The following is a 16,322-nucleotide window of genomic DNA, read 5'->3' as shown; positions in this document are numbered from 1 at the left end:
CCCACCCAAGGACGAACTTTCCGGCTCAAAATAACGATGGCACTTCCACTGAGACACCAGAGCCCTGCTGGGAAAATGTTTGTGGCCGAGGGACAGCCAGGATACATCAGTCCCGTGAACCGGTCAAAGAGGTGAGCGATCCCAACTCAATACCTCGTGAGAGTTTCAGGCGGTTCTGCACGGAGGGGAATCTGGCTGGCTAAGGCCAGCGTGTCCCGCAAGGCCTCGCTGACCTCCCGCAGCTCCCCTGGGGACAGGCCGCACACTAGGGCGGGCAGGTCGCAGTCCTCCCATCGGAGGAGGAGCTCCTGCTCTTCTATGTCCCTCCTCAGCTGCTGGTCTTTTGCTTCCAGCATGGACATTCTTGCTTGGAGAGCTTCGATCTCTTTCTGCAGAGAACAGAGAAACCAGGTTACATAAAGGAACCCTCCTCGTAGCAGACCGCTCTGCCGGTAATGAGCCCTTTCAGTGAGAGCCAGCCACGTGCACGAGCGCCATGAGGTTCCCTTCGGAGGTGGGCAGATTTTTGGAGGTTTGCTGGAGTGGAAAAACCACGCCAGCTTTGTATTTCTGATGAGCTGGCATAAGGAAAAACGTTCCCTCCCAAGTAGTAAATAATAACTAGGGGGGGTGAGCCAGGGATCTGACTTGGGAGAACCAAGCAAATACATAAATGACTTACTTCGTTTGCAGGCAGAAGACCTGGACCATAGGGAGAAAACACCCTGTGCTCGGGGCACGAGCCAAGCAGGGAACGCAGGTCATGAGCCCACAAAGAAAAGCAAACAATCCTCGGTGGGTCTGTCCCCAAACGTGAAAATGCAGTGTGTAGAGAAAGACGAAAATCACAGTTTCCTAAGTCTACAAGATTGGAAGAGCAGTGGGACGCGGCAGACCGTGTCGTGCCGTCTACAGCTCATAAAAATATTAAATAAATTCCATTTCCACTAATCCAGCAAACCAAAAGCTGAAGAATGTATAGAGTATCGTCCAGTCTTGAGGCCGGAGAATAAAACAAGCGGCAGGTCAGTGATCGCCCATTGTGTGCGCGGTGTTGGAGCAGATAATCATCTCACTGCCTGTAGCATTCTGAATTTAAAACGAGACTCTCTCAATCCCCACACTCCCGAGTCCCGTGCATTGGTTTCTGGCTGGCAAGAGCAGAGCTCAATCCCGGGGGTCTCCCCATCTCTTATCTACGGGCTCTCAAACCCAAGGTACAGATCACCTCCAACTTCTACCTCCTGACCCTGCTTCCATAGGGGGTGGGGGATAGAGACTGAGAAGAGGCTGTAGATGCAGCCCTGAGACACTCCAAGAAGAAGATAATAGGTCTCCCATTGGTCCAACATTACGATATCATTGGCACTGTTTCCCAACACACCTCCCCACCTCCACCTCTGCCCACACCCCATTCTCTCCTTTTTTTCTTTATAACTGTGGCGAATACACATAACACAAAATTCACCGTCTTTTTTTTTTTTTTTTTTTTGGACAGAAAGAGATCACAGGTAGGCAGAGAGGCAGGCAGAGAGAGGAGGAAGCAGGCTCCCTGCTGAGCAGAGAGCCCGACGCGGGGCTCGATCCCAGGACCCTGAGATCATGACCCGAGCCGAAGGCAGAGGCTTAACCCACTGAGCCACCCAGGCGCCCCCAAAATTCACCATCTTAACCATTCGTAAGGCCGGTTCCATGGCATTAAGCACACCCACACTGCCACACAACCACCACCACCAACAACAACCATCCAAGACCTCTCCATCCTATAAACCAAACCTCTGTCCCCGTGAAACTCCAGCTCCTCGGGGCCCCTCCTTTCCCCAAGCCCTGGCAACTGCCCTTCCACTTTGTGTCTCTAGGAATCTCTAGGAACCTCATGTCAACGGAACCATAGTATTTGCCCTTCTGTGTCTGGCTTATTTCGCTCAGCACAGTGTTCTCAAGGTTCATCCACGTTGCACCATCTGTCACAACTGCCTTCCGTATTACGTCGGTGTAATACACCATTGTGTGGATGGACCACATGTGGTTCATCCATTCATCTACAGATGGACATGTGGGTTGCTTCCACCTTTTGGCTCTTGTGAATAATGCTGCTCTGAACATCTCTCTGAGGGCTTGATCTCAGTTCCTTTAGGCATATACCCAGAAGTGGAATTGCTTGATGGCGTGGTCATTCTATTTTTAATGTTGTGAAGACCCACCGTGCTTTTCTCTTCCACCGGGGCCCTACATCCTATTCTTAACACAGAAGTCAAAATGAGTCTTTAAAATGTGGTCAGATCATGCTACTTCACTGCCTAACAGCTTCCAATGGTGCCACAGCCCGGGCACAGAGAAGCCCAAGTTTTTACTAACGTGTGCAAGGCCCTCCAAGACCCCTTTTCTCCCTGACCTTCCCCTCAACTATTCTCCCCCACCCTGGCCTGCCGGATGCCCTCCGAATGCGTGAGGCACATCCCCACTGCAGGCCTTTCGTGGCTCTTCCTTCGGCTTCCATCTCGCTGCACAAAGAGTTGATCTGAGCCTATGCCTTTGGCTCCTACCACCCTACAACACAGGAAGGCGATAATTTAGGTATTAATTATGTTTGCCATTTCTCATCTAGCTCCCCACGCCCACCCCTACTAGAACATCAACTTCACAGAAATCATCAGCCTTTTAAACAGTATCTGGCACAGGGGAGGCATTCAAACACCTGCTGAATAATGAATATCCACCTTCCCCCGGAGTTCTGCCAAGAACATCCCCCTCAAACACGAAGGATCCCAGGCTGGAATTATTTTCTGTCCACTCTGACATCATCGGGAATGATGCGGACCTTTAACTGGCAAATATCGTTCAAAACCAAAACCAGACTTCCCATTGTCAGCTACCCAAACTGATGTGGAGAACAAAAGCAAAAGAAATGTAGAAAAAATAATCAAATTTCCTTTGCAGCTCACTGACAAGTACTTGAGACAGGCAGGGTCACCTTCCTCCAGGAATTCAACTTCTTCAGTGTGAATACTTTGCTGGAGGCAAAAGGCAACCTTAGCTTGACATTAGCCCAACTTCCAGGATCCTGCAAGTCTTTAACCCAGAAAAATCCCTTTGGAAACTTTATCTCTCTACCCACACCGCCCCCCAAGATACATGTTAGCAATCATCTTTGAAACATATGGCCCGCTGATACACCTCTGAAGCGTCTCCTAAGAGTTTAGTAGACACTAGTAAATGACCTCTCAAGGTCCTGGAAACCTTGCTTCCCAATTCCTTAGAGACTTACACTATCCCTAAGCCCCTTCCAACTTGAAAGTATATAATCAGTCCCTCTTCAAACCCAGTGCACCTCCTTCTGCCCACAGATCCTGTCCCGGTGCTTAAATAAAACCATCTTTTTTGCATTGCAGATGTCTCAAGAATTCTTTCTTGACCATTCACTCCCAAAAGCCATACGTCACATCACAAACTTTTATGGTGATACTCACTGAATACGTAAGTGTTCAGTTTACTGGAGAATATTTTCCAATTGTGATTACTTGCTGTTGTGGGGACTTGGGTGGGCAAACTCAGATAATAAAATACTCTGCACAAGGAAGTAAGGATGGGAGGGCAGCCCAGCAACTCGTCCAAGCCCCATAAACCAGTCTAAACACATTTCATTGTTTAGAATCTAAACCAACATTTTCGCTCGAGTGTTCTGGAAATCACGTTGCCTTCAATCGATGCTCCCTTGTTGTTCCCCATTCCTGCTCCCAAGCCTCCAGGCTCCAGCTGGTGTGGCCCCAGCTTCAAGGATCCCTGCCTCTGGGGGAGGGGCCCCCCCTCAACTTCCAGAGCACCCGATGGCCTCCTGCCTTTAACTCGGTGCTGCACCTAGACTTCCAGCCCCTGACCGGTTCCCAACCAACTTTCACCCGCTGATCTGGGCCAACCTGGAGCTCCCAGGAGATGCCTACCAGTTTTTCCCAGACCCGCGAGGCTTGCCCAGTCCATACTTACAACTCTGCCCCTAACAACTGCTCCTTACACTTCAACTCGGTGCAATCTTCCATTAAGGATTTTCACGGCACAGATTTCTTCCTGCCTTTCCAAAGAACCTCGTAAAAGGTCAAAATGATAAGAGGTGACAAATTGGCCTGGCAGACAAGGAAAGCATATTCAAAAGGTAATGAGGAATATCCAAAACAGGCACAGCGTTGAGCTCTCAACCCTGTGTGTAATGAGATTCCTACAAGCCCTCCAGCCAACTCCACCCAGCTCCCCCTTTTGTACTTCACGGGTGGACGGCCAAAGCTCTAATTGTTACACTCGAGCCGAGCAAAGCCCCCTCCCCTGCTGCCTTTGGCTTCCACGGGTAAGAAAACCGCTGGCCTAGTTCCTGAAGGTTCTTCACCCGCTCACCTGCAGCTGCTGCTTCTCCTGAAGAAGCCAGTCTCGTCTGGTGACGGACACACGCAGGCTGTCCTGAGCGCTGGGTTCCAACAGCTTCGGCTCCCCCCTGGGTGGGGCGTGGGGGTCCTCAGCGCAGGCCCTTAAAGTAAAACGTGAATATGGGTACAGATGTGGAGAAACTGAAGTCCTCAGAGCTACGAAAATGTTAAGAGAAGAATGCCTGGGTGGCCTGCGGAGTCCCAGGTTCGAGCCCCAGGTCGGGCTCCCTGCTCAGCAGGGACTCTGCTTCTCCCTCTACCTCTCCCCCTCCCCACCCCACTCCTGCTTGGCTCACGCGCTCTCTCTCTCTCTCAAATAAAGAAATAAAATCTTTTTAAAAAATGTTAAGAGAGGGGCACCTGGGTGGCTCAGTTGGTTAAGCAACTGCCTTTGGCTCAGGTCATGATCCTGGAGTCCCAGGATCGAGTCCCACATCATGCTCCCTGCTCAGCAGGAAGTCTGCTTCTCCTGCAGACCTCTCTCCTCATGCTGTCTCTCTCTCTCATTAATAAATAAATAAATAAAATCTTTAAACAAACAAACTTAAAAAAAAATAAATGCAAAGCACTTCACACAGTGATTGGCACATAGTAAGCAGCTGTTAAATATTAACTTTAGAAAAAAAATGTTAAGAGAAAGAAATTTCACAAAGTGGCCACCAGCTGTTCTCATCCTCAGGCGGGTCGTACGGATGAGGTCTCTAACTTACGTTTCTGTTTTAATTAAGATCTGTTGGAGCTTTCGCTTCTCCGCAAAGCCAGACTGCTATTTATAGGCCTGTGCTGTCCAGCCCCGTGGCCCGTAGCCACATGTGCTCTAGATGTGCTGAAAGTGCAAGATACACACCAGATTTTTAAGACATCGTATGAAAACAAAGAGCATAAAATATCTCAGTATTTTTTATGTCCATTACATGTTGGAATGATAATATTTCTGATGTATTGGGTTGCATTAAATAGACTTGCAAAATTAATTGCACCTGTTTCTTCTTCCCTCTATTTAGTGCGGCTACTGGATAATTTGAAATCATGTCTGTGGTTTGCACCGTATTTTACTGGACAGCGTTGCCTTGATCACCCAGACACAACCAAATGCCAGGGGCTGATCTTGGCTGTGGAGATCAAAAAGAGGTCATGACTGATTCACAGATGCTTGGGTCACAGCTTCTCGGAAAGCGTTTGCTAAAAGACTGTCAAAACCCACTTAAGATCTGGCTGTGTCTTATTCTTGCAGGAGTCGGCACATTTGGTCAAAGCAATGCTGGGGAAATGCAGCCCAGGCTCGAGGCTTTGCAGGGGTCTTGTAGACATTTACCCTTAAAGGATGACAAATTTGTCCTTAAAGATGGACACAGAGGTTAGCTACAAAAATACCACATTTTTTTTTTAGTAGCCCCAAACTGAAAACACGCAAGTGTGGTCCCAAATGAGGACCAGAGCAGTAAACCATGGCACAGCCACACAGAGGAAGGCTATGCGACCACTAAAATCAGGTCACCAAAGATGTAGCCACTGATCTCTATTGTTATTCTCTATTGCTTAGTGACCCCTATTGCTATTTTTTCAACCAGCTATGACAATAATGGGTATACTCTGAAACAACTATTGTAAAAAAATTATATTGGATATAAAAAATTTTGAGGGATCAAAATGTTACCAGCTCTTCCTTCTGGGTGGTAGAATTACTTCTTTTGGCGAATCTCTGATTTTTGAAGTCTTCTTAGTGAGCATATATTATTTCTAATATTACAATGGAAATGCTTTCTGCCGTCTACACTAGGTAGCTATACTTTTCAGTTAAATAAGTTCACACTGCCGAACTACCGTAGCCCTTGGATACAACAGGCATGTCTGCGTTTGAAACAAATCACATATCATACGTTAATGGTCCACGGCAAAGCAGGTGTCTGTAGCTTCTGGCCCGTCCCCTCCCCCGCCACCGGGATCTCCTCGCAGATAGCTGGAACCGGGCTGCCGCGCGCACGGACGTCGGGGCTCATCAGACCGGAGCGTGAAGCTGCGTGTTCTTATTTGTACGTTCACATAGGGTCTCACTCCCTCCACGTTTCTCAGAAAAGGAAATGGGCAACTCACTTTTTTTTAGATTCCGTTTATGAGTGGAATTGTACAGTATTTGTCTTTCTTGACTTTCTTTCTTGTTAGACTTGAAACGAGTCTAACTTGTTTCATTTAGCATAATACCCTCCATGTCCACATACTGTCCCAAATGGCACAATGCCATTCTTTTTTATGGTTGTCTAATATTCCTCTGCGTGCGTGTGTGTGTGTGTGTGTGCGCGCGCGCGCACGCGCACACGCGCATGCGCACTTGCACGCTCATGTGTACCACATTTTCTTATCCATTTGTCTATTTATGGACACTTAGGTTGCTTGGCAATTGTAAATAATGCCGTAATAAACATGGGGGGACATATATCTTTCCGAGTTAAGAGTTCTCGTTTTCTCTGGGTAAATACTCAGTGAATGAATAAACCAAAAGCAGCATCAGACCTATAAATAGAAAGAATGAACTGATGGTTGCCAGAGGGGAGGCTGGGGTGTTGGGCAACGTGGACAAAGGAGAGATGGAGGAACAGGCCCCCGGGGATGGAATAAGTAAGTCACAGAATAAAAAGCACAGCATAAAGAACACGGTCGAGGATATCGTACCAGCCATCTGACAGGACAGATGGGAACTACACTGTGGTGAACACAGCCTAATGTACAAATTTGCCAAATCACTGGGTTGTACACCTGAAAGTAACATGACGTTGTGTGTCTGCTATCGTCAGGATTCTGGAAGAAGGAAGGAAGGGAGCGAGAGAAGGAGAGAGGGAGAGACGGAGGGAGGGAGGGAGGACGGACTAGAGGCAGGACGGATGGGAGGGAGGCAGGCAGACAGGGAGGAAGGGAGGGAGGGAGGAAGTGAGTAACTGATCTTAACACGTGTTTGTGCTCTGTTCATCTCCTTTCACTTGTACCCCATTTCATTGATTCATTTAGAAAAAGAAAACACTATTACGCCCACCTACTATGTGCCATGGATCGTGCCCGCTGCTAGGGACCCAGCAGTAAACAAGGCTCAGTTCCTGCACAGAGCGGGGAGGGGCCAAATACACCACAAGGAAAATACAAGGCAAAGGACAAACACTCAAGCCGAGGCTCAAAGCAATTATTACCGGAGTTCCAAGGTGGGAGTGAGTCTCCCACTTCCTAAATCTTAACGTGGCATTTACAACTGAGCGAGCCAACCAAGCACGGCAGGGAAGCGGCCCAACTAGATTTAGAAACAGCGGTAGAAACTATGTGCCCTCAGCTCTTCTTAGCTGGAAAGCAGCCCCTACAGGAAAGGGAAGCTCACTTGTGTTCCTGGGCCTGACACAGATTCCGATTCTCTGAATAATCTTGAAAACCACTTACTTATTATAACAGACCATGCAATTTAGACATTTATTTTAAGACCTGTTACTCTCTGATTCGTGTGCATAACGGCAAATCCCAGTAGGAGTTGTAATAAAAATGCTTAAACTGATGATAATAAACTAGGATGAATGGAGAATTTTCTGTGCACCAGACAGGATCATTTTTAGCACGCTCGCTTCTCAAAGCAGACCTAAGAGGCCCATATTATTATGACAGTTTTGTCACTGAGGAAGCAGTGGCCAGGAGATTCAGGGACTTGCTCTCGGTCACCCAGAGAACCAGCAGCAGAGCTGAGATCAGGGGTGTGTCCCGCAGATCCTCCCTTCCCCACCCTTTCCTGGCCACCCTACGCCATTTGGACTTCCAGCAAGATTATAGACTTGTTTCCTCCTGTCTTCTAGTTCCGTGCCACCCACAGCCACGGATTAAAGCCCCTTGCTCCCTATGGAGCAGAGCCAGCAGGGAATGACAGGGAGGGGTCAGCGCGGGGAGGGAGGTGACCATGGTTTGGGCTCCATCCCTGCCTTTCTCTAGCTACGTGTCCTTGGACTTCATAACACTCTCTGAACTTACCTTCCTCATTTTTAAAAAGAGGAAGGATACTGATGCCTTCCCTGTATGGCTGATGGCGGGGGGGGGGGGGTCATTACCAGTTTATTTGACAAATGAGCATGGCACATCTACTGTGTGCCCCCCCGGCCCCAAGTATGAGGGACCCTCTGACCTCTAGGGCTCGCTGTTTGTCACCCCTCGTGTGTCTGTGTTTGCATCAGGAACGTGAGCTCTGTGTGCACGTCCAGTGGACACGACGTCCTACCCAGGGTAATGATGACTAAAGAGGAAACGTCTCTGGGGATCTTCACACGTATGAGAAGAGGAAGCGTCTGGAACACAACCAGCATCGTCTATGGCCGTCAGTCAGAATGGAACGTCCTTCCCCCTCTGGGCTCCAGAGCCTCGGCCTGTCACACAGACACTCTCTGCAGACTGAGAGCCTTGGGAAGGGAGAGACTGAATTCTGCACTGAGTAGGGGCTTAGCCCATATTTGTTGAATGATTAAATGAGTCCGTGGCCTAGAAAATCTGGAAGTCGTCTACATTCAGCTTTCTGTTGCATTGGATCATTTCTTTGCACTAATTTATTTCCCCATTTGCTTTGCTTATGCAAATATTAAGAGTTTCCTGAATTTCCTAAATAGATACCATCTGGGTCGGGTTGGGAGTCATTGAAGGAAATCAACACGGAATTGGAAATTAGCTACAGAGGAGCTACAGGTGGGGAACTGGGAATTCTCCATATTATTGTTAATCACATTCATTACTTAATCCATAAGAAAAGCCCCAGTGATTAACCAAAACTCTTCTCGCCGTCTCGCACACTGTGACTCCGGGTGTAGAAAGCCATCCACAGATGGCTGAGTGGCGGCCCCAGGACACGCCGCGGCTCAGTAATGAAGCAGGGGACAGGTTTCCGTCGCTCTGTCCTCTGAGTCATGCTCCCTCTTCCTCCTGCCATGCTGTTTGCTGTTCCCTTTATATTTAATAATTCTCGGTGTGTAATCCCTAATGTCAGTACAAATTAGCATTGCTGCTATAAACTAATCAGTATGTAAAACGAGCAAATCCCTCAGGGGCCAGAATTAAAAACACGAGGGTTGGAATGTTAGAACAGCCCTGGGTGCCCGCGGGGACTTGGAGCCTCGAACACACTGCCCTCCGCCTCCCGGTCTCACGCAGGCCCCCGTCTCGGGTGGCACAGTGCTGGAAATACCCTGGCCTTTATACTTTTGTCTTTTCCCCCAACCACAGAAAGAGGGAAAAATCTGTAAAATGGGATCCCACAGCACTGAAAGCCCCAAGAACACTTCTCATCCCAGGGACCCCGCACACTATGGGACTTTTGTGAGCGCGCAGTTCAGCAATACTGGGAAAAGAATGGAATGCCCTCTGGGCATCGACGTTTCCAGAGCCAAGCGGTTGATGAGTGTGTGCCTGAGATGAACCCACAGGGCCGCCTAGCAACACCCGGGTCCCCAGGGCCCTCCAGCGCCCTTCTCCCGCTCGAGAGGGGCCTGCAAAAGCGCGTGGAGTGAGAACTCGACAGCACCCAGGAGACGCCAGACAGTGCCCCGTCTTGGGAAGATGGTGAGAAAGAAGTGGTTTGGGCCCATCACAGGATTGCTGAAGTGTGGCTTAAGTCTAGAAATAGCTCCCTCATCCAACAAAGTGTCTTCAATGATCAAGGCCACCGTGATAGGACAAGTACTGTAAAAATGCCGGGCATAATCCAGATGACTTCACGGTTCTGCCTTTGTACCTGTCTGTGATGTGGGTCGGGAGAGTAGGGGACTGGAGCAGAGGTCATGTTCCCTAGGAAACGAAGCAGGATTGTTTTATAGAGTCTTATGCCACTCAGAGAAATGACTGCCCCCCAAGAGGGGCACGTGAATATTTCCTTGGGTTTTAATGTCAGTTATAAACATTTATATTTCTATATACATAAACACGTATACATTTACTTGGGTTACAATGTCGGTTATAAGCAGCGATGCCCGGCACAACCAGCTTCAGGACAGACTTCAGTGAAATTTGAGCCAAGAGGACGGCACGGGAGAACTTTCTGTGGAAGAGGTCACTCATAGTCCACTAATTCTAGAACAACCTCTGAGTCCTCCTCTATGGCCCACCCCACCTGCTTTTCTGCTCTGTTCCCATCTTGAGGTGAGCACGAGGGGTCAGCTGTGGGTCTCCTGGGAGGGCAGCACATGCCATCCTACTAACACCTGGCTCCTGACCTTGACCCTGGATTCAGGCTCAGAAACACGCCCTGCTGTGTTTCGGTGACAACCACCATTGTTACAGCCTACCACGGTGTAGGCACCTCGCGTTCTACCTCCAGTTAAAATGGGTTAAACAGTCACTTTCTCATCTTATGCAGTGTCTCTCCGTGCCAGGCTGTGAACATAGAGCTGGCTGTCTCTGAATTCCATGGTGGGAGGGTCCCGACATGACAACTAAATGACAATAAAGAATCACGGGGTTCAAAGGGACCAGAGGAAGAGCTGGCTGGAGGAAAAATGACTCAGTCCAGAAGCATCACCGACGGCAAACACTGACCCCCTCTGCTCCCACCTGAAAGGAAGTAAGTGAGCAGGAAATATTTGGACAGGCCAGCCACAGCTCTGCCTTGATAAGCTTCATGGAAAACCATTGTCTATCTCTGTTTTTAAACATTGTTGTATTTTGTCTACTTGTGTTTTAAGTTATCATTGGGCAAAAGTCTTTGATAAAGGACATTTTGCACACACACACCCCCCTCCGCCCCACATACACACATTTTAAGGTGTAAGTATGACCAATTTTAAGCTGCATATTGGTGAAGGTCCAGTGGGAAAATACATGGGATTGGGGCGCCTGGGTGGCTCAGTGGGTTAAGCCTCTGCCTTCAGCTCAGGTCATGATCTCAGGGTCCTGGGATCGAGCCCCGTGTCGGGCTCTCTGCTCAGCGGGGAGACTGCTTCCCCCCCCCCCCGCCTGCTACTCTACCTACTTGTGATCTCCCTCTCTGTCAAATAAGTAAATAAAATCTTAAAAAAAAAAGAAAAGAAAATACATAGGATATATAATCAGAGAAATGCAAGCTATTTATGAGAAAATGACCAGTCGTCTGTGTGGTAGTCAGCCAAACCTCTCTCTTAGGAGAAAGACAAAAATAACTCTCTTATTTTAATACAAAGTCTGAGACAAGAATCTGAGTTTGGGCTGTTTTCTGGAGAAGTGACCCAAGAAACTAAGTGAGGGAGTTAGAAGCAGGAAAGGTCAATAAAGGGCACATTATTGAGCGAATCACCACTGCGGCAACTGGGGCCTAAGCCTGGCAGGAACCATCTGGAAAAAAAAAAAAAAAACAGGTGGAACGTACCTCAGCACTGCCCCTGAGAGGCTGGGCAGGCACATTCAGCCTCCAACTCCCACCCCAGGGCGTGACCGTGGCCTTCAGGGGCATCACCCACTTCTGGTTCTCACAAGCTCCGGAGAAAGCCCCGTGGTACATACACCTGTTGGGTGCCTGAGGCGGACAGAAATGTCCATGGCTGGAGCAGAAATCGGGGAGAGGCCAAGGGACTGGGACGCGGGGCATCAAGTATCTGTTGCAATAGACCTTCGGATGGACGAGGAGGCCCTCAGCAGGGACAAAGAAGCTGGAGAGCCACGGCAAGGCAGGGAGGGTCTGCAAAGGGGCGGCCTGAGCGCCCGCCATTCAGTGTGACAGAAATAGCTGAACTTGCCACGAATCGGGCAGTTAAGTTCCCAAAAAGTGTGCCCGTGGGGCAAGAGGGCCTACAGAAAGAGGCGGAGTCAGATCTGAAAAGGGGTGGTTGCGTTTCACATCGGGATCGGGGCAGCGTGGAGGGCCTGGGCTGTCGTCTGGAGAACCCACACGTGAGTGCCACAGACAACGGGCACACCAGCGCCCATGCGCATGGTGGCGACGACCAAGAAGAAGAAGGTTACAGACACTGGACGGGGAGAGATCAGAAACGGATCTATAATGGAAGTTTTAAATTGGACCGGGGCTGGACGAACATCAGGAACTGAAAATGACCCAGACTTGCGTCTTATCCACCCAAGATAGCATTAAACACTGGGAAGATGTATTCACAGAGCACAACAGAGGCTGGAGAAGAGTAAAACCACAGTGTGTTTGCACCTCCATGGATGACAGACACCCCAAGAACCAGTTGTCTTCCTGATCCTGAATCAGTATCTTCTCTATGCTGAGCGGCCCCACGGGACCCACAGCCGAGGCAGGGCACCACACCACATGAGGGCTGGTGCCCGCCGTTAGAAAAGCCTGCTTAGCCCAGGAAGGTAGCAGCTGAGACTCTCTGGGCTGCAGGAGAGACCCGAGAAACTCAGTGTGACTCTCGGTGGCATTCTACACAAGACTCCCAGAGCCATGCCCGATCTTAGCCCAAAGGCCAAGAAACGATGAGACTCAGAGAATTACACAGTGGTTTTTAAAAAAAGTTGAACGGCACAGATTATTAAGAACAAAATGACAGTAAAAACTAAAAATGAAGTATCGTACCTGATTGTACTTGGGTATTTACATTTCCTTAAATCTTACTCTAAACCACTTTCTTAACCTGAGATCCAAAGACCCACCCCCCAAGAAGCCAAAGAGCCTCCCAAAGAGTGAACGGACGAGCCTCAGAAGACTGTGAGTCTCTTGAAACCATGTGCAAGCCTTCACGTGGTCGTACACAGTGCTTATAGGGATCCCCAAGGGGCACTCATTTGTATTATTCATTAGTACTGGAAATTTCCCATGTCAGTATAACTATTTCACTTCTGTAGGAAAAGTATCATTCTTTGGAACGTATCCCTGTTTCCTCCTTGACTCAGAGAGAGCCTCCGGCCTGCGAGAAACTTTTGGGCCGCGAGAGCTTTAGCCCCGACCCGTGGCCCCCTGGTGGCCTCTGTGAGAACTGCAGCCGCAGCCACAGCCCTCGGTTTGGGGGGAACCCATGAGTCCAGTGACCCCGCTGATGACAGGCTAGATGGGCAGCTGGCACACTGAAAGGCAACTTTCTGAAGATTACTATGAACTACATAATTCTGTTCGTATGCATTAGAAAAATTTAAGAAGTTGATTTTGAGTCACTATTGTCTAATTGCATCAAGAATAGGACAGGTATTTTGGCAAAGAAAAGCCACAATTACACATACATCACTGAAGTTTGGAAAATAGTGATCTCATTCAAACCCCTCATTTTCTGATGAGGAGAGTGAAGTGTGGAGAAGTTAGGAAACTATACCAGGTCCTACATAGCTGGTTAGTAGAGAAATCGGACCAGAACTCAGGCCTCCCGACCTGTAACCCGCGGTTCTATCAAGATACTGTAGAAGTCCTTGCCGGAGGCGTCAGAAAAAAGGCTGAAGGAGCATTTTCTCTAGGGAAACTGAGCCACATTTGAGTGCAGGTTCTCTTTCTCTCTCTCTCTCTCAATAGACATCACATATACCTTCCACATACGACCATACTCATTCATTCAGTGAATATTTATGGAATACCTATTTGGGATCACTGTTCTAGTCCCCAGGAATAAAAGGGTAAATACAAACACGGTCTTGTCCTTGAGCTCACCGTCGGAAGAGCAGACCGACAGTCCAGGACACAGACTGATTTATCGGAGACCAAGGCAGGGGTGAGGTAATTGAAGGTGCTCTAGTCATTCAAGGGGGGAGATGGTGTGATTTCAGGACAAGGTTTCACAAGGACAACAGCTGAGCTGAGTCTCGAACAATGAGCAAGAGGCAGTCACAGTGGGCCATGTACAAGATCACAGAATTCAGACACATTACAGCATGTGGGTGACTTCTAATATTTCAGTGTGTAGGGACTGCAGGGGTTGGTGATGGCTGCTCAGATTCTGGGCTATTGAGAAGCAGGGCAGGAGCTGGACTGGAAAAGCTTTGAACGTCATGCTAAGTAATCAGCACAGATCTCATCTGGAAGATGCTGAGAGCCATTGGACATGCACAATTATTACCATCTGTGGTGCTGAAGAGGGTGAGAGAGATTGATACTGGAATCAGGAACACCAGCAAGGGGACCATGGCAGTAATCCAGATGAGAAAATCGGAGGAGCCCCTGGTGGCTCCGTTGGCTGAGCACCCAACTCTTGATTTCAGCTCAAGTCATGATCCCAGGTTTGCGAGATCAAGCCCCACGTTGGGCTCCATGCTGAGCGTGGAGACTGTCTAAGGTTCTCTCTCCCCATCTACCCCACCCCCCCAACACTTGTACCTGTGCCACACTCTCTCTTTCCAGAGAGAAACAAACAAACTCTGAGTGACATGAGTGAGCAAAGTGAGTGGGAATGAGATAAGGTCAGACAGTAAGATGAAGAATGAAGTTGGAAGTAAGGCCAAAGGAGGGGTCGTGTATGTCTCAGAGTTTCCACCTCGGTAACTGGGTCAGTGACATAAGTCACGGAGATCGGAGATATATTAGAAGGGGCTGACTGGGGAGAAGGACAGTAAATCTAATAAATAGTTTGAAGACAAATTTAGTAAAGGCAAGGATAAAAAGATAGGACATTTTTAGGATAAAATAAAGATAAGGAATTAGTAAACCTGTCAATTTTAGGGAGATGTTCAATTAAAACCCAAACGGTAGGTTGGAAGTTGGAACTCTGGGTAGGGATCAGGGCTAAGGACAGAAATGTGAGGGAAATTAGAATGTTAACGGTACCTGAAGCATGGGAGTATTTCATGTCACTATCTAAAGTGAGAGACAGGACCGGCTAGAACAGAAGACAGAGGAACATGTATATCAAGGAGACGGGGAGAGGAAAGAGAGCTCACAAGAGGTTGAGAAGAACGGCCAGCAAGATAGCGAGAAGACCAGGAAAGGATGAGTCATGAAAGCGCAGGGGAGAGAGAGTCTTAGGAGGGAATGTGATTGATTAAAAATTCCAGACCATGCAGTGATACAGAGCAGAAGAAGAATTGAAAAATGCCCTTTAAATCTAACAGAAAATCACTGCTGACTGCAAGCAGTGATAGAGATGGAAATCAGAGGACAGATAAAAGTCAGGTCAGAAATCAGATCATAGAGGTCAGATCCCATTCACCCCAAAAGTGGACAAGAACTTAAAAGTACAGCATGCAGGTAACCCTTGGGGAAAATGACAAGGGGATAACAGTTAACAAGGGAAGCCGACAGCTTATATCGGCTTAATAAATGGTTAACAAAGGTCTATACTTTTATTTAAAATTGAACTCTATGAAGTTGCCTTCTTTGTAAGACACAGTCAGATAGAAGGAACGTCAGATGGTATAACCTGAGCGACAATGGGTGATACTCTGGTTCCCTGCGTTCTGTGAGACACTCAGCCAAGATCATCACTAAAGCATCGCTCTCCATTCAAATCACATGCAGGCTAAAGAGACAGTCATTGAAAAGCCTTTGCCAGCTCTGACTCAGGCAGCTCAGCAAGCGAGTTCCAAGCCGGGACTCCCGCCAGACCACCAGCCCTGTGTCCGGGCTTGGCACCCACCTGCTGGGGGTTCTGCATGAGCCCCTTAACCTCTCCTGGACCGAGTACAAATATAAATACAGATGACAATGATGGTGACCTCCATATAGATTAGATATATATGTGTGTGTATATATATACACACATATATATATATGTACATATATATGTGTGTGTGTGTGTGTGTGTGTGTATAAAGTACTTCTACCTCCTAGAATTGTCTTGAGGATTAAATGAGTTCCTTCCTGGCCATCGTAGGAAGAACAGGTAAGCAAAATGTGGTCCCTCCTCACAATGAAATAGTACTCAGCCTTCTGAAGGAAGAAAATTCTGACCCCTGGCACGATGTGGATGGAACTTGGGGACATTATGGTCAGTGAAATAAGGACAAATACTGTGTGATTCCATTTATATGAGATCCCTAGAAGAGTCAAAA

The 16,322-nt window shown here is 48.2% G+C and overlaps 1 protein-coding gene across 1 annotated transcript in view; it reads right to left on the bottom strand.

Moving 5' to 3' along the window:
- DISC1 (DISC1 scaffold protein) overlaps positions 1-16,322 on the bottom strand; it is a gene marked incomplete at its 5' end in the record, with an annotated part of 362,504 nt that overhangs the window by 231,792 nt on the left and 114,390 nt on the right. The window contains 2 exons of the mRNA XM_080822819.1: positions 154-389; positions 4,387-4,516. Of these exons, the coding sequence (XP_080678945.1) occupies positions 154-389; positions 4,387-4,516 (366 nt within the window). The remainder of the gene's footprint in view (positions 1-153; positions 390-4,386; positions 4,517-16,322) is intronic.

The sequence above is a fragment of the Martes martes genome (assembly GCF_963455335.1).
Source record: "Martes martes genome assembly, chromosome: 14".
NCBI lineage: Eukaryota > Metazoa > Chordata > Mammalia > Carnivora > Mustelidae > Martes > Martes martes.
Note: the sequence above shows the minus strand (reverse complement) of the source record. Positions and strands in the feature narration are given on the sequence as shown.